The following is a 21853-nucleotide window of genomic DNA, read 5'->3' as shown; positions in this document are numbered from 1 at the left end:
CTAAGGGACCTAGGGCCTAGCTCAGCACTTCCAACAAGACGCACACGCTGCTAGCCCCGCCCCAGCCACTGAGCCCGCCCCTGCCCAGGCCCCGCCCCCGACCAGGCCCCGCCCCTCATGTTTCCTTCCCAGCAGGCCTCGCCACCCACTAAGCACACGGTCGCCCGCCAGGCCACGCCCCGTGGCCCCGCCCCGTCCCACAAGGCCCCGCCCCCAAGCCCTAGCCCCCTCGGCGCCCAGTGCGCGTGCGCGGGCGTCTCAGGTTCTGGGCCCCTGCGGCCGTGGCTCTTTTGTTTCCCTACCCGGGCCCGAGCCGGAGTCGGAATTCCCGTTGGCACCGAGTCTGAATCCTAGTCGGAACCGGGGTGGAGACCGGGTCGGGACCGGGCCGGGGAGGAGTGGGATCCGGATCAGCGGCTAGGCTGGGAGCGGGCCCGGCCTGCCCGATGGCGCGCGCCCCCAGCCCGCTGCCCCCGGCCCGCGCCGCCGCCTGAGCCTGGCCCGCCCGCTCGCCTGGCCCGCCCGGCCCGCGCCATGGAGCCCGGCCGCGGCGGCCTGGAGATCGTGGGCAAGTTCGAGTTCTCGCGCAAGGACCTGATTGGGCACGGCGCCTTCGCGGTGGTCTTCAAGGGGCGCCACCGAGAGGTGAGGGCGGCGGGCACCTCTCACCTGGGCTCCCGGCCCCACGCCCCGGGGACCCTGTCACCCCCACGCCCCGGGGACCGTACTGCCTGGTCTCCTCCTGTGCTTTCGTGGACTAGGGGCGGCCTTAGGAGGGTTCTCGGCTTCTAAGAAACATCCCCTTGGGTTTTCAGAAGCACGACCTGGAGGTCGCAGTCAAGTGCATTAACAAAAAGAACCTCGCCAAGTCCCAGACACTGCTGGGGAAGGAAATCAAGATCCTCAAGGTGAGCGGGCACTGGACGCAGGAGGGGAGAGGTGGTGGGTGAGCTGCCCGCTCACAGGAAACTTGGGTTTCTGTCCTAGGAATTGAAACATGAAAACATCGTGGCTCTGTACGACTTCCAGGTAAGGCTTGCGCTCTGTCCGCGCTGTGGTCGTGGTGGGGAGGGAGTGTGTGACGGCCTCGGGCCCCGGGGGGCCCAGGTCCCGGCCAGCCCAGCGCCAGAGACCCCGTTCGGTGATGGACGGCCCTAGACTAGCGGCTTCTGTTCCGGGGAAGGCGCTGGGCCGCTCTGTCTGGCCCGACGGGGACCCGGAGACCCTGTCGTCAGACCCGCTTCCTCTGGGCATGCTGGCAGAGTGCCCGCCGTCCTGGGCTGCCTGATGAGGGAGGGGGAGCGGGGGCCACAGGCCGTGGCAGGGGAGGTGGATCGCGGTCACTGGCCGAGTGAGGCCCGGCTGTAGCGTGGCCTGACCTGCTGGCCCCGACCAGAAGTGCTGTCACCGGCCCAGGCCCAGGCTAACCGCCGGCCTGGCCCACCTGCCTGGGCAGGCCTGCTGTTTGTTGACACTACCGCAGGGCCAGGCATTGGCCAGTCTCTCCCTGCGTCAGCCGGGGGGAGGGGAGGGGCCACAGGAGATTCCTGCTCGCCGGTGGGGCCAGCCACCCCTGGAGGGCGGGCGGGGCAGGAGGTGGTTGCCTGTTCAGTGAGGCCCCCTCAGGCCCGGGTGGCCCTGAAGGCCACAGCCAGGTCCCCCCCCACCCCGTGGGTCCCCAGGGCGTGGCGGTGGGGCCCCGCGCGTAGGGCCCGGGACCCTAGATGTCTAGTCTGGGGACTTGGGAACCCGAGGCGGCAGACCTGCGGGCCAAAGTGCTGACTAATGGTTTTGAAACCTGTTTACGGAGCCACGGGACCAGCCCCTGGCTGAGGGGAAGTTCCTGGCCAGGCTGTCTGTGTTTTGGTGGCCTCCTGCCTCCTCCCCTGTTCTCTCCTCCCCCTTCAACTCGGGGCCGTGGCCGTGGGGGCCGTGGCGTGGCTTGTGGGGATGCAGGGAGGGCTGAGGTCCAGTGGGACAGCGGGCACCCAGCAGCCCACTGTGGAGATGCCATGTCCTGGGGCCAGGGAGGTGGCCCCTTTCCTCCACCATCTCCTCCTCTGTCCCCTCCTCCCTCCCCCCTCTCCCTCCCCCTCCCCCTCCTTCCCTGTCCCGCTGGGCCGCACACCTGGCCGTGGGCAGTGCTGCTTCCTCCAGGGTTGGCAGCCGTGCGGCGTCCCCACAGGAAGTGCTGGGTGGTCAGCATGGCCTCTCCCGTCTCCCCTCCGCCGTTGGGTGGTTCCCTGAGTCCCGGAGCCCTGGCTTGGACCCGGGAAAAACAAACAAATGTCTTTTAAAAATAGGCACTAAGTGATTTGGCTTAAAACACAAATGAAGCGGGACAAGACGGGACTCGGGGAACGGTGTCTGTCCCCTGGGCCTGTGCCCGCGGAGCCCCGTCTGCCGCCAGCGGGACCGCACCTGGGCCGGCTGCTCCTGGGTCCCTGCAGGGCGGCGCGGCGGGCGCCCCTTCCCGCCACACCTCCACCTCCGCTCTGCCTCCTGGAGAGGGTGCCTGTCCCTCCACGCGCCCCTCTCAATCCCCAGGTGACACGTTACACCCCCTCCTCGCGAGGAACTTACCCCCAGTCCCTTCCGTGAGGTTAACACCCTTAAGCCCAGAGGTTCCGAGCCCAGACCCAGCTCCAGCGCTGGCTGTGCCACGCGGGCGGGCTGTGTGTCCTGGGCGGCTGCCCCGGCCTCCATCTCCTCCTCTGAGACGAGACCACGGAGCCCTTTGGCCGAAACTGGCCGCAGGAAACGCTGCGCGAGTGTCAGCTGCCGTTGTGGTTGTGGCTGCAGGCCTGTGGTGGCCCCTCGCCCCTCGTCCCGTAGCTGACCTCGCCAGCCCCCCGCCGGTGGGGCGCGAGGGGCCCTGGCACGTTGGCGGCGGTGCGGTCATGGCCGTCCTTGCCCTTGTGGGTGCCAGGTGTGCCCCGCAGGGTCCACTCCTGGGAGCAGGTTCCCGGGGGGGAGGGACGTGTGCTTTTCGTTGGGGGCACGGCAGCAGCACCACCCGAGGGAGCCTCCCCGCGACCCGCCATCTTGGTTCTAGATGCCCCTCCGAGAGGTGGGCGGCGGCCTCTCGGGCTGGTTGTCTTGTGCAGGACGGGGGGGGGGGGGGGGGGGGGCACGGAGTGTCCCACGGCTGGTGGGCATCAGCGCTGCCCCTTGCCCTCTGCCTCGTTCGCGGAGGCTGACCCTGCCGGCGCCCGGGCCCTGCGTCCAGCTCCCCAGGTACTCACTCACCTGTGTGACCCAGGCAGGTCGCTCAGCCCCTGGGTGCCTTGGTGTCACCTGTGGAGTGGCAGACACTGAGCAGACACCCACCTTGAGGAGCGGTCATGGCCGCCGTCTGGGTCGCTGCGTGCGGCGCCTGGCCTGCGCCCCACTGTGTACGGGCGGGGAGGAGCCCCGTGTGTGCCGAGGAAAGCACTTCCGGGTCAGGTGGCAAACACTCCCCCCCCTCGCCCCGCCCCCGGTTGTGTTTCGTCTGTTGAAGGGGTTTCACTCTGTCGTTCTCGTGGGGTAGGGACGTTTGTCAGGCCGATGTGAGCGCCCGGAGTTGGGCCCCTGGGGCTGTGCTCTGTCCTGAGGCCTCAGACTGGGGGGGGGGGGGGCAGCTGGAGCCCCCGGCCTCCCACCGAGCAGAGCGCGTGGTCTCAGCCCGTGTGCTGGGCGGTGTCTTCCAGCTCTTGCCTGGGGACAGCAGCCACCGCCGGTTAGGGGCTGTGCAGTGAGGACCAGCCTGTTCCGGTATGCCCTGGGAGGAGGGCCGATGGCCGTGGGCCTGGCCCACAGGGGCCCCTCGGCGCCTGAGGCCAGCGCACCGTCCAGAGCCCGCTGTGCTTGTGAGTGGCGGCTGGTAGAGGCCTCAGTCGAGGGGAGGGTCGTCCTCACTTTGGGGCCTCGGGCACGGTGCTCACCCACGGGCCCCCGGCTCCCTCGGCGCTGGGGCATCGGGACGCAGGTGGTGCTCAAGGCCCGAGGCGCCAGGGTCCAAGGCAGGGTCTAGGGAGTAGGCCCAGGGATCTGGCGGCTCTGGACCCTACAAGGTTGTATTACTGTTCCTGCTGTTTCTTTTGAACTAAAATTTTGAAGTTTAGGCGCAGCAGGTAAGGCGGAACGCAGGGGACAAATAGCTCAGGCAGGCGGCTCCTGCGTCCCCCCGCTGAGGCCAGAACTAGAGCTTGGTCGCCCCGAACGCCTGCCTCCCAGGGACCCCCGCTCGTCTGCCACGCCAGGGCCTGGTGCACCCATGGCGTGTCGCCCTCAGCGTCACGGGGAAGCCGTGTCGTGGGCATCCCTAGGTGGTGCCCGGGACAGGGCTGCTGTGGGCGCTGCGTCAAATCTACGGCGTTGCTGGGGTGCAGCTGGGGTGGAGGGTCTTGCAGGGACTTGTGGACCGCCTTCCGTGGGGCTGCACCAGCTCATGCCTCGCGCTACGAGAGGGGTGCCTGCTTTTCCCAGGGTGCGGGAGGAGGGCTGCACGGGGCAGGCCGGCCTGCCAGTCCCCGGGGGCTGCTGGCACTCCCGAAGCTGAAGGGGACTCCCTGAGGAGGGCCAAGGTCCTTCCCCTCAGGGTGGGCCGGCGTCTGTTCCCCTTGGGAGCCAGGAGAGTGTCCCTGCTGGACTGTGGCCTTTGCCACCTTCCGGAGCCAAGGTGGCCAGCTGCAAGCAGTTACCGAGGTCAGCACCTGCCTGCCCACTGGGCCAGCCCGGATCACCAGACAGTGGGCTCAGCGGGGGGGAGCGGGGATCCTATTAAGCAAAGCACCTCAGTGCCCCAGCTGGGCTGCCTCCTGTGCTCCGAGGCGGGGCCCCGAGAGGTGGGTGGGCTCCATCTCATGCCTGTAAAGGCTTTGCCGTGTCGGCCCTTCCTGGGGGCTGCACAGGGGACGGGTCAGGACTCCAGGGCCTGCCCAGCTCTGTCCCTCCCTGGCCAGCTGTGTGATGAGGCCGGTGCCGCAGGCCCTCTCGCAGCCACCTCCTTCCCTCACAGGCCTCGCTGCCATCCTGGGGCCCCGCGTGTGGGGCTGGGGTGTTGGCAGGGTCTGGTGGGCCCATGCCTGACCACCCACCCCTGGGTCCCCTGTCATGATGGACGGAACCAGTCCCCCGAGGAGACCCTCCCGGGAGGTGAGCCCTCCCTGGGACCTGCCGTCACTGGGACGGAGTCTCGGCCCTTCAAGGGTCTGTACTGAATCTAGACTGAGTCCTGGGGGGCTGGCTGGGTGCCCACCCAGGCCCCATTCAGTCCTCAGGGAAGCGTGTGAAAACCAAATTTAGCGCTGGTGGGGGCAGGCAGAGGGGGGCCTGAGGCCTGTCCGGGTTCCAGGTGGGCAGCAGTCAGGGCAGGGCAGGTCAGCTGAGGCCAGCAAGGTCGTGGTGACCTCTCCCTCCTAGCCGGGGGGACCGGAGAGCTGCCTCCTGGGGAGCGGTGGGGGACACCCAGCCCGGCGGTGCAGTGGCTGCCTGGCCCTAGGAGGGGCCCGGGTACAGAGCCCCCTGCCGAAGCGCCCAGCCACCCGGGACGCCGCGGGCCTCCTGTTCTCCTGACCCGGGCTTGGTGTGTGTGGGCTGGGGCCGGTCAGGGGGTGGAGAACACACTGCAGCCGGCCCAGGAGTGCCCTCGCTCGTCTGTGCAGCACCCTGGGCCCCTGGGCTGGGGGCAGGGTCAGCACCCTGTCTCCCGAGGGCCCAGGTCGCAGCCGGGAGGGACCTTTCCAGGGCTGTGCCCTCTCCCAGGGCAGGGCCTCCGGGGTCTCCCCAGGCCTGAATGCTGCAGTCTGTCCTCTAAGGCTGCTGACCCTCCACACCCCAGGTGTCCTGCTGGGCCCAGAGTGGGGGGTGCGTGAGGTCTCTGCTGAGTGACCCACTGCGGCTCAGGGATGGAGGTCAGAGTGAGGAGGGCAGGCTGCACCCCCACTGTCCATGTGGCCAAGAGCCTCGGGTCTCCTGCTCACTAAGGGGCTGTGTGGCCCTAGGAGGCCTTCTGGGTGGGCCCCTGGGGGTGACAAGTGGGGACCTCTGCAGGGAGGGGTGAGGGCCCGGGCTGGGGGATTTCCAGGGGCAGGAAGCCAGCAGAGCTGTGGGGCGGGCCCTGTGCAGAGGCCCTGTGGCTTCTGGGGCACAGAGGGGACTCTCGTCACCGTGCTGCAGGGACCCCCTTTTCTGGGGGAGGTTGTGCTGGGTTCTGTGGGCGCCCCTGGGTCTGGGGGCCGTAATGGGTGCCCCTTGCAGTCCTGGTGAACAGCTCCTTGTGGGGGCTCGTGGGGGTGGGCACTGTGGTTGCTACGTTTTGCCTGCCTCTGTCCTTGTCACTGTGCCTGTTCCTGCCTGTCCTGGCTTGGTGGGTGAGTTTGGGGCTTCCCTGGGCGCTGACTGTTGGGAGGACCCACAAGAGCTGGGGGTGCCTCGGCCTGGTCCCCACTGCGCCGCCCCCCAGCTGTGTGGCCAGGACCTGGGGTTCAGCCTCACTGGGCCTCCTGGAGCTCGCTGCTGAGGTGTAAATTTGGGGGCATGCTCAGCACCTCACTGGAGGTGGCCGTGGTCAAGGTGGTGGCAGGCGAGGGAGCAGGTGGCCTGCGTGTCCAGGTCCCCTGGGTTATTTCTGGGTCTCCGTCTCTGGCACCTCCCTCTGCCGGATCCTCTGTCTCCCTCTGACCCCGCCTGCACCCTGCCCCTGCAGCCTGGCCTCACCCCATGGGTCCTGGGTGATGGGGGTGAGGTACTTGGCACCCACGTTATCTCTCCCCCACGGCCGGCCTGGAGGTGTGGGCTGGCAGGCGGGGCTGGGAGCTCCTGGATACTCTCTGCTGCCCGGCAGCCAGGCAGGGCTGACATCTGCCTTTGTGGACAGAGCCCCCCCGCCGCCCCCCCCCCCCGGCTCTGCGTCCCTGCTGGGCCTCGCCCCAAGTGAAGGGCCTGGGAATGCCAGGTGGGGCATGCTGGGGCAGGCCTGCCTGTCCCAGGGGCGCCCAGCTCAGCCCCACGGGGCTTCAGTGTCAGCCTCACACCCCGAGCACACCCCACATCTCAGCCCGCTCCCAGGGTGTCTCTGCCCTGGACACACAACCCCCTCTGTTGGTGGGGTGCTGGGGGCATGGGGCAGGGCACAGGGGCCGACATCTAACATCCACATGGTCTCTGGGGGCTCTGTGTCCCCACGCTCGCCCGTGGCATGTGGGTGTGAGGCCAGGCCCTGAGCTCCTGCGGCCCCAGCAGGGGCCTGTGGGCCTGCCAGGTGGGGAGCAGGGGCATCCCTGGGGCCGGAGCGGGGCGGACCGTGGTGGCCCACTGCTGGGCATCCACTCTCCCCTGAAGCCTGTCAAACAGTGTCCCTCCTGTCGTCCCCCCTTCCTTCCCCAGGACCCCACGGGTCCCGGGTGCTTCGAGGGCTTCAGGGCTGCTCACAGGCCCCCTCCCCTGGGGGCTGAACCAGCAGCCACCTGTGGAGCAGACACCCGTGGGCTTGGGCTGGGGCTTTGTGCCATGTGCCCAGAGCTGCTGGTGCTGACAGGGTTTGGGGCCCCCTTTCTGCTAGCAGAGCCCCCTCAGGGAGGGAGCCCCTGCCTGGGGAAGAGCTGGGGGCCGTCGGCGGGAGAGCAGCACAGCTCCCACCCTGCCTGCCCCTTGGGTGTGGTCCCTTGGGCCTCGGTTTTCTCCCCGAGGCCTGGAGTAGGCGGCCTCAAGGAGGAAGTGTCCAACGGCCAGGAGGCCCATGGGAGGCCCAGGGCCTTGTGGGGGGCCTATGCATGGGCCTGGGCACGGGGCCTCTCTGTCTCCTGGGGTGGGCTGAGCTGAGGGTGCTGGTAGTGCCCCGCAGCTGGCCTGGCTGGCGGTGCCGACCTCTAAGTCTAGGGGCATCTTCGATTCTGGAGGCCAGAGCCAGGGCCCAGCAGTTTCCTGGTCTGAGGTCAAGGCCTTCACACCCTGGCCATATCCCCTCTCCATGGGCCTGGGTCTCCCCCTGAGTGGGTCCCCCCAGCTGGGATGCCTCACTCTGAGCAGCAAGCTGAACCCAACTAAACCTCAGGGCCTGGTCTGACCCTGACCCTGACCCTGACAGAGACCTGGGCAACTGAGGGCCATCCCTGCAGGGTGGGGTCCTCACCCCATGCTGACGCCTCTTGGGAACTTGGCAAGTGAATGTTCTGATTGGCTGCTGCTCTTGTCACTCAAGCGAATGAACTCAAAACCACAACACTGGAACCTACTTGGCTGTCTGACGGACGTCCTATCTCCCAGCCACTGACCTCCTGGCCAAGCCCTGGCATGCAGGCCCCCGGGCACTGGGTGTCCACGTTCCCTGGCTGCTCCTGCCTGCAGCCCAGGTGGCGTGCTCAGGGCGCTGGCTGTCCAGGTCCCACTGGGGCAAGACAGGCTCCCCGGGGGGCTGCCGGACGGGGGCACGGTGAGCCCACCTCAGCTCTCAACTCTCACTGCTTCTGTATCCTGCAGGAGATGGCCAGTTCCGTCTACCTGGTCATGGAGGTGAGTCCCTGCAGGCCCAACTGGAAGGACCCTTGTCACCGGGGGTTGGGCAGGCCACACTGCCTGGGCCATAAGCCTGTGGGCTTAGGGCCACAGCCCTGGGCGCCCCAGTGGCCACGGCCGGTGCCTCAGGGGTGGAAGGTGCCCCTGTCACCTCTTCCAGCAGGGGTTGCAGGGGACACCTGTCCCGGGGAGGGGAGATGACACCGGGAGCCAGGCACAGGGCGGGGGGACCTGGGCAGGCTGGGGTGCCCACCTGCTGAGCAGGCCTGTTGCTGGTCTCTTGCAGTACTGCAACGGCGGGGACCTGGCCGACTACCTGCACAGTGAGTGGCGTGTGCCCGGGCCCGTGCTGACCCAGCCTGCGAGGTGGACCAGCGTGCACCAGCTGTTCGGGCGGGTGGTCCAGCCAGTTCTGCCATCCCTGTGGCGCCTGCTGGGGAAGATAGAAGGGGGGCCAGAGCCACCAGGGACCCTCTGAGTGGCCTTTGGGCCTACAGGGTCCCTGAGTGCCAGCCTGTTCAGAGCACTCTGGGCCCCAGTGCAGCCTGCTCGCTGCGGAGGGTGGGTCTCCCCCTGGGGCTGCGCTGCAGGTGGGGATACAGCCCGTTCTGTATCCTGCTGCTGGGGTCAGTTTTTTTAGCCCCTGGACCCTTCAGGGTCAGCCCCGGGGCTCGCTGCAAAGCTGCAGTCTGGGGACTTGCCCTGAGCAGGTGCTGAGGAGTGTCAGAGGGAGACAGGAGCAAGTGGGCGGGGCAGCAGCAAGGGGCTGTGGGTGGGGAGGGGCCACAGGTCAGGTCAGAGCTGGGTGGGCGGTGGGAGGGGACGGCCCAGGGCGACCTCAGGGCAGGTGGGTGCTCATACCTGCAGCGTGAGTGATGCTGGGCGGGGAGTGGGCCTGTCCAGCAGGGAGGCCCCTGCGGCCCCTGTTCCACTGCGGGAGCCGCACCCCCTCAGCCCTGTCTCCCCGCAGCCATGCGGACGCTGAGCGAGGACACCATCCGGCTGTTCCTGCAGCAGATCGCGGGCGCCATGCGGCTGCTGCACAGCAAGGGCATCATCCACCGCGACCTGAAGCCCCAGAACATCCTGCTGTCCAACCCCGGCGGGCGCCGTGCGAGCCCCAACAACATCCGGGTCAAGATCGGTGAGGCCGGTGGGCGGGGCCGGCGGGCGCCGGGAGGCGGGAGCCGCGGCTACCCGCTCACACGTCTGTCCTCCTCCGCAGCCGACTTCGGCTTCGCCCGCTACCTGCAGAGCAACATGATGGCAGCCACGCTCTGTGGCTCCCCCATGTACATGGTAGGTGGGCAGCCCCCAGCCCTGCTGCGCCCCCCACGTCCACAGCGAGCCCCTCCATGGCTCCTCTGGGGGCGGGGGGGGGGGGGGGGTTAGCCAGTCTGGCTGTCCCGTTGTTTCCCACCTCAGCTATGGTGATCCGCGGGCGCATGGCTGGTGTCTGTCCTGATTGGCTGGCACCTGGCTGGTGTCTGTCCTGATTGGCTGGCACCAGGCTGGGTCAGGGCACACTGATGTCCGCCCTGCCATGGCCCTGACCCGTATTTCTGCCGCCCTGCAGGCCCCCGAGGTCATCATGTCCCAGCACTACGACGGGAAGGCGGACCTGTGGAGCATCGGCACCATCGTGTACCAGTGCCTGACGGGGAAGGCCCCCTTCCAGGTGAGCGAGCCCCAGGTCGGAGGGGGGCCGGCGGCCTGACCCCAGCCTCCCTCCCTCGAGAGAGGCGGCCCCCCAGCTGCCCCTCTGCTGTCACTTCCGGGCCAAGGAGGTCTGAGCACGGGCTGGCTCCGGGGCGCACCTCTGTGTCCATGGCACGCCTGCATCAAGTTCACGGCCCCCCTCCTGCCCGCCCCAGTACTGGTGTGACCCACTGAGTGGCGTCGGGACCCCCAGCTCGGGCGCACCCGACGTGTGGGAAGCAGGGGCTTGCCCTGTGGTGGGACCCTGCCCTGTGGGCCTGTCGTGGCCACGTGGGGCGCCGGGCGGCTCCTGGCTCTGTCGCCAGCTTGCCGGGCACAGTCTCCCGTCTCCTCCATGGTCCCTGCCGGCACGGCAGCCCGGGAGGGTGGGCGCTGGCGGGCTGCGCCCCGACCGGTGCCTGGCGCTCCGCGGCACTCGGGCAGGGAACAGCGGACGGTGAGCACGCGGGTGCGGGTCTTCCCCGCGGCGCACTGCCCACAGGGAGGGCCGGGCCTTTCAGGGCGGGGCACAGGTGACTGCCCAATTCCAAGAAGCAGACAGCCAGTCGCGCCGGATGCCTGGAGCCGCCCAGGCCCAGCCGCCTCCTCAGACAGTGTGGCCTTGGGGCTGCCCTCCATCGGCCCCCAGTGCCTGGAGGCACGCAAGGGCACTCGGCCCTGGCTGGCGCCACTGGGGCACTCACACCGCTGTTCCCCCACCAGGCCAGCAGCCCTCAGGACCTCCGCCTCTTCTACGAGAAGAACAAGACCCTGGTGCCCGTGTGAGTCCCCTCCCCCGGCCGAGTCCCCACCCCCCACAGGCCCCCAGCCGGGCCGGGCCGGGCTGACCGCTCTGTCCTCTGGCCCCACCAGCATCCCCCGGGAGACCTCGGCCCCGCTGAGGCAGCTGCTGCTGGCCCTGCTGCAGCGCAACCACAAGGACCGCATGGACTTCGGTGAGTGTGGCCCCGAGGCCCCCACCCCAGGGCAGCCTGCGGCCTGTCCCCGTGGCGCAGGACGGGAGACCCGGTTTGCAGTGGGAGCCGTGCTGGGAAAACCATATCTGGGGGGCGGGGCCCCAGCCAGACGCTCTGGAGCCCAACTCTGTGTCTGTGCCGGGCTCGGTGCCGGCCGGGACAGGAGGCACGGCCCACCGGGCCTCGGTGAGGGGTGGCCACTCTCCCAGAAACCCCCGGGGTCGGGGTCCTGAGGTCTGGCCTCCCCTCCCCTCCCACAGATGAGTTTTTCCGCCACCCTTTCCTTGACACCAGCGCTTCTGTGAAGAAGTGTGAGTCCCCGAGGGCCCCGTGCTCCCCACCCCCCAACCCCCTTCCTCCGGGCCGCACCCCCTGCCCAGGGGTCAGGTGTCCAGATCCTCAGCCCCCTCTAGCCTGGGTGCAGCTGGCTGGGGGTTGGAGGCTGCCCTCCTTGGTGGTCCCTGGGTCTCTGGGTGCGGGGGGGCAGCTGTCTGCAGCCCAGGTGCGTGCCCAGGGCGGGAGAGGTGCTGACTGCCCGCCCCCGCAGCCCCGCCTGTGCCCGTGCCCTCGTACCCGAGCTCCGGCTCCGGCAGCAGCTCCAGCAGCAGCTCCACCTCGCACCTGGCCTCCCCGCCGGTGAGTGCCCAGGGGAAGGTGGCAGCGCCCGGTGACTGCCCCCTGGGCCCAGGCCTAGCCTGGGTGTGGCGTCTCAACGTGAAGCGGGGGTGTGGCCCCCGGGGAGAGGAGTGGGCAGGGCCCTGGGCAGCACCCGGCCGTGGGCAGGGTCTCAGTGGCCTTCTCTCTGCCCCCAGTCCCTGGGGGAGATGCAGCAGCTGCAGAAGACGCTGACCTCCCCGGCCGACGCTGCCGGCTTCCTGCAGGGCTCCCGGGACTCGGGCGGCAGCAGCAAGGACTCGTCCTGCGACACCGATGACTTCGTCATGGTCCCCGCGCAGTTTCCAGGTCGGGCCTCTGCGGCGTGGGGTGGCGGGGGACCTGTCTCCACCTGCGGACCCTCGGTGGCTCTCAGTGGGCTTCTGGGAGCTAACCCACCCAGTCGGCTTGGCTGCAGCGTCAAAGCCAAGTCCTGCCCGGGGTCCGTGGGTGGTCGGAGGACCCAGCCCCACCCTCTGCACCCCACCCTGCCTGATTCCCCTCCGAGCACCCACGTAGCCTCCTGTCGTTGGGGCGTGGAAAGCTGCTCTGGGGCACCCGCTCAGACTCCTGGGATGGCCTGGCTCCCCACAGCCCTGCCCTGGGGTCCTCGATTCCTCTCATGGCCCTGGACGCTGGCATTTCCCAGGCTGGGCTGGGTCGGAGTGGGCCTGGGTGTCCCCGGGGGCAGCGATGGCCCGGGCTGAGCCTCGGCCCACATGAGGAGGGCAGGGGGAAGACAGGCGGCGGTGGTGCCCGGTCTGGACTTGGCCAAAGGCAGGGGAAGACAGGGACCTTGGAATCTCTCTCAAGAGTCCTGCTGTCCAGGCAGGCAAAGGGAGTTCCCAGTAGGAGTGACAGAAGTGGGGACACAGCACGGGTCCCAGCCTTGCCTGTCCCCTGTCCACAGGTGACCTGGTGGCCGAGGCAGTTGGTGGCAAGCCTGCCCCAGACAGCCTGATGTGCAGTGGGTAAGCTCTGCTCAGCCGCTCCCTGGAAGAGGGAGGTGTGGGCTCCTCCCGGGGGTCAGGCAGCTGGGAGACCTGGCCTCGGTGCCCAAGCAGGGTGGGCCAGGAAGAGGCCAGGGCCTGTGCAGACTCCTGACCGCCCCCCTGCTCTGCCCTGCCAGGAGCTCCCTGGTGGCCTCAGCTGGGCTGGAGAGCCACGGCCGGACCCCATCTCCATCCCCACCCTGCAGCAGCTCCCCCAGCCCCTCGGGGTGAGTCGGTGGGGGCTGGGAGAGGGTCCCCCGGCGCTCGTGGGTGGTCCAGCGGAGGGGACTGTGGAGAAGGGGTGTAATCCCGGGGGTGGGCGGCTGCAGGAACCACCGGGGGCCAGTGCCACCAGTGCCCCTGGGCCCACAGGCCAGGCAGGCATCAGCCCCCAGTGCCTGCGGGGCCTGCCGTCCTTGCCCGCCTTCCGCAGTGCGTCCCACGGCCAGTCCTGACCAGAAGCCCCCGGGGAACAGAGTCGGGGGGCCAGCTCCCGGCCGTCCGGGGCCCGCCTCCAGTGGCCCCTCCCCGTCTGTCTGCCCGCACAGCCGCGCCGGCCCCTTCTCCAGCAGCAGGTGCGGGGCGTCCGTCCCCATCCCGGTGCCCACGCAGGTGCAGAACTACCAGCGCATCGAGCAGAACCTGCAGTCACCCACCCAGTTCCAGACCCCACGGTGAGTGGGGGGCCCGGGGCTGCTGCTGCTGCCCCCTGGAGAGGCGCGGGCGGCCTGCACACACCCTCGCGCAGCCGTGCGTGGCGTGGCATGGACGGGCGTCCGAGGTTTACGGCCGCCGTCTCCCGGAGGCCAGTAAAGGGGGGTGTCCGGCCCACGGCCCGAGGCCCGCGTGGGGCTATGAATGTGGCCCAACACAAGATCATAACTTTACTTACTTACAACATGAGATCTTTTTGGGATTGTGTGTCACGATGACACATCAAACACGTGTGTGGGCTCTCGCCATGTGCACGCGTGCACGGCTTCAGTTTCACGGTGGTGTGCGGCTTTCGGCGCGTTCTCGCCCCGGCGCAGGTGCGGAGCCGCCCCTTCTGATGCCGCCGCGGCGCCGGCGCTCAGTGCTGTCCAGGGCCGAGGCGAGCACCCTCACCGGGCTGCTGGAGGTGCCTGCAGACCTCGGTGCTGCCTGGCACGCTGCCCGCCGTGGTTTGCAGCTGGCCGCCTGCTCGCCTGCAGCGGCCGCCGAGGGGGCTGTGGACGGGCCTGTGCAGGCTCGCTGCCTGCTTTCCTGTCCGTCAGTTTTCATAGTGAAAGTAAGCGAAGTCCCTTACCTGTTGTTTCTGTGATCCCAACACGGCTCCATGGCGTCTCAAAAGAGAAGTTAGAGGCGAAGGAAGACTGTTCAGTGAGAAGTGGGCAGGTGACTGCTTGTGTGTCGAGGCAGATAGCGAGGCGCTGCCCCTCACGTGTGGGGAGTTTGTGCGCGTTTCCAAGGACTAGGGTTCGGAAAGCGGTCTGTGCAAGAACGTGCTGCCCCGTTCGGCGGGTCGTGAGGACAAAATAGCGGAGCTGGAAAGAAGTCTGTTCTCAGCAAGAAGTGTTTCGGAAAGCTACAGCTCGGGTGGACCCCACCCACCGTCAGAGCTGGGTGTGTGGGAGCACGTGGGATAGGAGCCAAGTCGGGGGCCCGCGCTGGTGGCGACCTCGTGGAGCAGCTCGGAGAGAGTGCGGCCGCCGTCGCTGGCCCTGACGGACGGGTGTTTCTGGCTCGGTCGGTCTCGCCGGACGGCAGCCCGGCCCGGCGAGCTGCAGAGACGGAGGGCCGGCCGGAGGACGTCCGGGGAGTGAAGCTGCGGGTTTTCGGTTTCGTGCTTTGGCGACGGGTGTTCGCGCTGATGCCACGGACACGGCTCGCTGGCCGTTCTCGTTGGAGGTGCTGGTGGCGGAGGTGCTGTCGCTGAAGAAGTGGGTCGTCATCGTGCCGCTGACAGACACAGCCGCGTGGGGGGGGGTGGGCGTGGGGCGGTGAGAAGCCGTTCCAGGGACCGTCTCTGTCCGTCATCAGCTCGTGGGGCGCAGCTCTTCCCACTGGCGCCCTGGGGCGGTGCAAGGGAGAGGGAGGGGCCGGCAAAGGTGCCAGGAGACATGCGGTCACCGCCCAAACCGTTGGTCTGTGAAGTGTCACCGTGTCGCGCATCAAGGAAACTCTGTGCACAGAGGCTTTAAATGTGGGTGACGTCACGCAGATCCTCCTCGGGACTGAACTCCGTGGGAGCCGAGGGGCCGCGCCAGCGCCAGCGCTGGGACTTCCTTGGAGGCCCCCCGGCCGACCTGGGGGCCGACCTGGGGTGACGTCACTCGCCTCTCGGAGGTGCGGTGGCCCCGTCCAGGCCACATGTTGGACAGACTTTGTGATTTGCAGTGTGTTTTGCAGTCATTTACGGTATCAGGACACACATTCGTGCTGGAACCGGACGATCAAAACTGGCTTACGGCTCTGGCGTCTTTGGTGGCGTCGTCCGGGTGAAGCCGGCTAACCAGCACCGCGCTCCCAACCAGAGCGGCGGTCCAGGCGAAGCCGCAGTGCGGGCGAGCTCACACCGAGGCAGACAGCTCCACGCGTTCCCCCCCTCCCGCTGGCTGACCACAGCCCCGTGACCGGCGGACACCGCGCCGCCTTGCTTTTCGGTTGGAGGCAAGGATTGGAAGACGGGCTTGAAGATTTCTGGGAACAAACCACTACTTCGCCGTGTTTGTGGCTCCTTTCCGGTCGACGTGAACGCGTCACCGGCCGACTCCCGGGTGGAGTGTGCGCACCTGCGCCCGACCCGACGCCCCGCCCGGAGGGAAGCTCGGCTGGTCTCCTCACGGTCCCGTCTCCCCAGGGACGGGCACCCTCGCCTCACGGCCGCGCCTCCCTCCTGCCGCCACTGCCTGGCGGCACCCGCATTTGCGAGCAGCCCTCTTCAGGAGCGGACACTCCGAGAATAGAGTCAGGGCCAGCGTGTCGGAAGAGTGGCTGGACCGCTCGCTGTCACGCCAGACGCTGGTGCCCGCGTCTCTCGAGTGTGGCCTCACACCCCTGCCGGTCCAGCCGGCGAGGCCTCTCGTGCTTCCGCAAGGAAAACTCACGGCACGTCGGGGGCGTTGTGCCGCCTAGACGCGGACCCTCCCTGCCTCGGTGGCCGCACACGGGGACCTGCCTGACGATTTTGAGAGATTACCGAAAGGGCCGCCGCGTAACTGGGGTCATCTGTTGTGTGAGGGCCTTTTTGCTTCCCTGGTGGCCGGGGTCACGGAAGCTGTGCACAGGTCTCTCTTCTGCTGAGCAGCTGTCGTCAGCGCTTGTGAGTTTGATGCGCGGCCCAGAGACGCCCAAAGGTTGGACACCCCTGTTCCAGGTTTCTGGCAGCTGTCTGCCAGGTGTCAGTAAAGTGTGTGGGGTTCACAGAACCCACGTTTTCGTGGCAAATTTCAACAGAAGAAATGAAAGGATGAGGGGACACCTTTTCTGTAACTCACAGAAGACCCTGTGGGCTAACGGGTCGTCCCGGCAGGCCCCTCCACCCGGGGCCTAAAGGTGCCCCGGGGGCCACACTGGGACCCCCCACCTCCCAGGGGACGAGCCGTCTGGCCGGGCTGCAGCCTCACCTCCTGCCTCCCGTCTGTGTCTCCAGGTCCTCCGCTATCCGCAGGTCGGTCAGCACCAGCCCCCTGGGCTTCGCACGGGCCAGCCCGTCACCCCCATCCCACGCTGAGCATGGGGCCGCCCTGGCCAGGAAGCTCTCCCTGGGCGGCGGCCGGCCCTACACGCCATCTCCCCAAGGTGGGTCCTCGTCCCTCGGGTGGGGGCAGTCTCCGATCTGGCACGGGGCTGGGCATCTGCAGGGATGGGCCGGGGGAGCGGGGCCTGTCACCCCCACCAGGCACTGACCGCGGCAACCCCTCTTGTCCAAGTTGGAACCATCCCCGAGCGCCTGGGCTGGAGCGGGGTGCCCTCCCCACAGGGAGCCGAGATGCGGGGTAGCAGGTCCCCTCGTCCAGGTAGGTGCGGCCCCAGCCCTGGGCGCGATCATGGGTTTGGGCAGGGGAGAGGAGCCCAGGCCCGCCCCTGGGGTGGCTGTCTTTCTGCTCTCGAAGTCTTCCCTCCTCGCAGGCACAGGGCGGGTAGGAGGGGAGACGGCTGTGGGACCCCAGCCTCCCTGCACCTCCTGTCCACGCTGTGTGACTTCGGGCGGGCGTCTCGGCTGCTCTGTGCCCGCCGCCTCGGGTGCTCAGTGCAGCGCTGCCTCTCAGGTGGCCGAGAGGGTAAAGGCAGTGTGCAGGGCAGGCCCGGCAGCCCCCCAACCTCAGTGACCGGGTCACCCTGTCCCACCCAGGCTCCTCCGTGCCTGAGCACTCGCCCCGCACCGCTGGGCTGGGCAGCCGCCTGCACAGCGCTCCCAACCTGTCCGACCTGCACATCGTCCGCCCCAAGCTGCCCAAGCCCCCCACGGACCCCCTGGGGGCTGTGTTCGGCCACCCGCCGGCCAGCCCCCCGCAGCCGCCCCACGGGCTGCAGTCCTGCCGACCCCTGCGCGGCTCGCCCAAGCTGCCCGACTTCCTGCAGCGGAACCCCCTGCCCCCCATCCTGGGCTCCCCTACCAAGGTAACGGCCCCCCAGGTTTCAGTGGGTGAATGTCTGCTTCTTCCCAAGCCCCGCGTCCACAGGACACAGGGGCCCCCAGATCCAGAGGCAGTGCCCTCCGTGCCGAGTCTTGCTGGGTCGAGCCCTATGTTCCTGTGACAGAGGCAGGCCCCCGAAACCTCAGCGTCTGCGCTGTGGCCCTTAGCAGAGCAAGTGTCTGACCCTGGCCCGGTGCCCCGCAGCCCCAGGACACCCAGGCCGCCCCCACCAGGAAACTGTTCGGTCTGTGCCCTGGACACAGTGAGACGGGACCAGAACCTGCAGCTGCCCTGTGGTGTGGCAGTGTGGGCGTAGGCCCGTGTGCACGCACGAGTGTGAGTGCACATGCGTGTGCACTCCATGTGTGGGGCAGTGCCCCCCGGCCTGGAGCAGCGTGGCAGGGGAGGCGGGGCTCGGCGGCTCTGGGCCGGCTCGGCGCTCAGCGCCCCCGCCTCCCCCAGGCGGCTCCCGCATTCGACTTCCCCAGGACGCCCAGCTCCCAGAACCTGCTGACCCTCCTGGCCCGGCAGGGCGTGGTCATGACGCCCCCTCGGAACCGCACGCTGCCAGACCTCTCCGAGGCGGGTCCCTTCCAGGGCCCTGGCCTGCGGCCCGCTGAGGACGCCAAGGGCCCCTTCGGCAGGTGCGTGGGCGCCCTCCCCGCCTTGTCCGTCATTCAGTCTCTCTGGCCCTTCTGGGCCTCTGTTTGCTTGTCCATCGCGCGGCGACAGTGGCCGTCCCCCGGCTGGCGTGTGCGGCTCTGTGCCCGGCGGCCAGCGAGCTGGGGGAGCCAGCCAGGGGGGCGGGCCGCCTGCCTCTGGACCCCTCCCCCCCACCCCCGGGGCGGCTGACCGCTGCCCCTCCCCTCGCCCTGCAGGTCCCTCAGCACGGGCCGCCTCACCGATCTACTCCTTAAGGCCGCGTTTGGGACTCAGGCCCCGGACTCGGGCAGCTCCGACAGCCTGCACGAGAAGCCCATGGAAATCGGTGCGCCGGCAGTGGGGGCTGTGGGGTGGGGGTGGAAGTGGGGGAGGGGGGATGGTCAGCGGGGGCGGCGCCCGGGCCTGAGCACCTCCTCTCGCTCCCACAGCGCCCTCTGCTGGCTTCGGAGGGAACCTGCAGCCCGGCGCCCGCGCTGGGGGCGCCAGCAGCCCTTCCCCCGTGGTGTTCACTGTGGGCTCGCCTCCCAGCGGGGCCACGCCGCCCCAGGGCCCCCGTGCTAGGATGTTCTCAGGTGAGGACCGGCAGAGCGCCCCTCGCAGGCGGGACAGTGGCCTCCTCGTGGGGTCAGGAGTCCTGCGCCAGGGGCCTCCCCAGGCTCCGTGCAGGCCACACAGGCCCCCGCAGCCCAGCGTCTGCACACGGTGCCCCACCTGCAGCGGCGGGGTGGGGGCGAGCTGCCCACCGTGGGCTCCGCTCAAGGGGACAGAAGGGGTGTAAACCATACCCAGCCGGTCCAGGGAGGGTGGGGCCGGGGTTCGTGTCATGGAGTCCAGAGGACGGGGCAGCTCACGGGGAGGCGAGAGCACGTCTCGAATCAGGCCGCCTCCCCCGCAGTGGGCTCCTCCAGCTCCCTCTGCGCAGCCGGCGCAGCCTCTGCCCGCCACCTGGCGTCTGGGGCCTGCAGCGAGGCCGCCCCCGAGGCCCTGGCCCCTGGCCACTGCTGCAGCTTTGCCGACACCGTGGCCGCCAACCTGGAGGGGGCTGTGACCTTCGAGGCTCCTGACCTCCCTGAGGAGACGCTCATGGAGGTGAGGGGGAGCTGGGGCACCCCGGGTTGGAGTTTGTGTGCCTCGGGGCAGGACGGGGCCCAGGGCAGCGTGGGCTCTGACGGGGAGGGAGGTGGTGGCGGAGCAGCGGCCCCTGGGGGTCTGGCCCCTCGGCCCCCCTGAGCACGCCCGTCTGACCCCCACAGCAAGAGCACACGGAGATCCTGCACGGCCTGCGCTTCACCCTCGTCTTCGTCCAGCACGTCCTGGAGATCGCCGCCCTGAAGGGCAGCGCCAGCGAGGCGGCCGGGGGCCCCGAGTACCAGCTGCAGGAGAGCGTCGTGGCCGACCAGATCAGCCTGCTGAGCCGCGAGTGGGGGTGGGTGTGCCTGGCGGGCCGCTGGGAGGCACCCTGGGGTGGGGGCCCCCAGCCACCTGACACGCCTGCCTCCCTCCCGCCAGCTTCGCGGAGCAGCTGGTGCTTTACCTGAAGGCGGCCGAGCTGCTGTCCTCCGCCCTCCAGACCGCCATCGGCCAGATCCGGGCGGGCAAGCTCTGCCTGTCGTCCACCGTGAAGCAGGGTGAGTGTGGGCTCCCGAGCCCCCCAGCCCTGGGAGCGTGGAGATCGGGGACCAGGTCTGAGCGGGCGGGTGACCTCAGGGAGGGCCGGGGAGAGCAGCCAGCCCGGTGGGGGAGCGGGCGCGTGGCGAGGGGCCGGCCTCAGTGCGGCCGACGTGCCCCACCCTCCCGTGCAGTGGTCCGGAAGCTGAACGAGCTGTACAAGACCAGCGTGCTGTCCTGCCAAGGCCTGAGCCTGCGCCTGCAGCGCTTCTTCCTGGACAAGCAGCGGCTGCTGGACCGCATCCAGAGCGTCACCGCCGAGAAGCTGATCTTCAGCCACGCGGTGCACACGGTACGGCCGGACCCCTCGGCTGGGCTGGGGTGGGACACCACGCAGGCCCCCAGCTGCCAGATGGCCTGGGGCCCCTCCGGGCCCAGCGGGCTCCATAGCCCAGGCGCATCCCTGGCCACACCCTCCTGAGACCCAGTTTCCCCAGCTGGTGGGGATGAGGTCTCCGAAGGCACCGGTGCCAGCCCCCGGTCTGCTCACGTGGGGCCGCTGCGGCTGTGGGGTCCTTCTGCCCAACGAGAGCAGCCCAGAGGCCGCGCCTGTTTCTGAGATTGTTGATTAGTGTAGTTAAAACGCACAGCGGACAAACGTTCTCGCAAAGTCTGCCTCCCCCCAGGGGTGACCCCTGACTGCCCTGGGGGGTGGGGTAGCTGCTGGTCCGACATGCGGCCCCTGGCTGCCCACGGCCACACGGGCAGCCGTTCAGACGCCCCGTGCCGCGGGCCGCACAGGTGCAGTCGGCCGCGCTGGACGAGATGTTCCACCGCCGGGAGGACTGCGTGCAGCGCTACCACAAGGCGCTGCTGCTCATGGAGGGGCTGCAGCAGCTGCTCGTGGACCAGGCGGACGTGGAGAACATCGCCAAGTGTGAGTGCTGGCTCGCCCGGAGGGGCAGGGGCCAGGGCAGGGGCCGCGCTTACTGGCCCTCCTCCCCGCAGGCAAGCTGTGCATCGAGCGGAGACTCTCAGCCCTGCTGACTGGGCCCTGCTGACCGGCCTCTGTGCCTGACCTCTCAGGAGCCTGCCCGCCGGGCCCCAGCAGCCGGACCTTCTCCGCGGACCCCGTGGTGGGCTGCCAGGGACAAGCCTGCAGCCTGGGGCTCCCAGTGCTGGGGGAGCCCAGCCTCCCCGCCCTGCGTCCAGAGCCAGGCGCCCAGGCACGGCTGCTTCCTGGGCCTCGGCCGGCACTGGAGGGCCCGCACGGAACCTCAACCCCGGCCAGTCCCCTGGCTGCCTCCAGGGCAGGTGGGGACATATGAGCAGCCCCCACCCTGGCCGTTCAAGCCGGGACCCACTCAAGCCAAAGCCTCCAGACCAGCCCAGGGCCCGCCCAGGAACAGGTGCGGGCTCCTGGCCCCTTTCCTCCCCGAGACCACCACCCAGCTTTGTGAATCACCGAGCACTTTATGCAGGCGGACTCGCGCCAGGACTGCGCGCCCAGTGCTGGCCGCTGCCCCGGAGGCGCGTGTACATACCGTATACATACATACATATATACACATATACACGGCCCGCTGTGCCTGCTGCCCGCCCCCGGGGGCACGGCATCTTATTTAAACGTTCTTTTGGGGACACACCGGACGGTGCGCCGAGCTCCCTGAACCCTGAGCAGACGTGGCAGTCTCCCACCCACTCGTAAACGTCTCCCACTCACTCGTAAACGTGTCTCATTTTTCTGCAGCTCCTTGTTGGTTTAAGGAAGAAGACCCGTAGGTGTTTAGTTAGGACGTTTTGTTTGGAAGGTGGGGGGACCCATAGCAGGCGAGTGCGCCTGCGTGGCCGGCCGGCCTGCTGTCCCTCCCAGTCGGGGCAGTGGGACCCCTGCCGAGAGGACGGTGGGCAGGTGAGGGGGCGCGTTTTGTGCAAAAACCTCATCCAGCTTTCCCAGTAGGTTTTGACGTCAAATGCCCCCTCCCTTCCCCCGCACCAGGTCCTGGCCCCCATTAGAGGGGTCAGAGGGGTCAGGGAGGGCTGGGTTCCCGGCTCCAGGGGACTTCTCTGGTCTGCCCAGCTCTGCTCCGCCCCCTCGAGTGCACCCGGGGGGCGTGGAGGAAGCCTGGCGAGCCCGGGC

At 69.0% G+C, this 21853-nt stretch overlaps 1 protein-coding gene across 2 annotated transcripts; it reads left to right on the top strand.

Moving 5' to 3' along the window:
- Positions 1-235: 235 nt before the first annotated feature.
- Positions 236-21287, top strand: ULK1 (unc-51 like autophagy activating kinase 1). 2 transcript variants are annotated; one of them, XM_036014802.1, is made up of 28 exons: positions 236-645; positions 816-908; positions 988-1029; positions 8464-8496; positions 8786-8822; positions 9470-9643; positions 9725-9798; positions 10076-10177; positions 10921-10979; positions 11071-11153; positions 11435-11485; positions 11722-11810; positions 12056-12137; positions 12739-12799; positions 12958-13047; positions 13369-13494; positions 16455-16603; positions 16735-16821; positions 17157-17425; positions 17905-18086; positions 18321-18430; positions 18534-18677; positions 19001-19194; positions 19359-19531; positions 19615-19733; positions 19908-20065; positions 20515-20650; positions 20722-21287. In XM_036014802.1, the coding sequence occupies exons 1-28, from the start codon at positions 535-537 to the stop codon at positions 20772-20774; spliced, it is 3081 nt and encodes a 1026-aa protein (XP_035870695.1). In that variant the 5' UTR covers positions 236-534; the 3' UTR covers positions 20775-21287. The 2 variants fall into 2 exon arrangements, with proteins under 2 accessions (XP_035870695.1, XP_028359410.1); XM_028503609.2 differs by having other exon boundaries at positions 11987-12137.
- The last annotated feature ends 566 nt before the right edge of the window (positions 21288-21853 follow it).

This window comes from Phyllostomus discolor, chromosome 13 (assembly GCF_004126475.2).
Source record: "Phyllostomus discolor isolate MPI-MPIP mPhyDis1 chromosome 13, mPhyDis1.pri.v3, whole genome shotgun sequence".
Classification (NCBI taxonomy): domain Eukaryota; kingdom Metazoa; phylum Chordata; class Mammalia; order Chiroptera; family Phyllostomidae; genus Phyllostomus; species Phyllostomus discolor.
The sequence above is the reverse complement of the archived record's forward strand: the minus strand, read 5'-3'. Positions and strand labels throughout refer to the sequence as shown.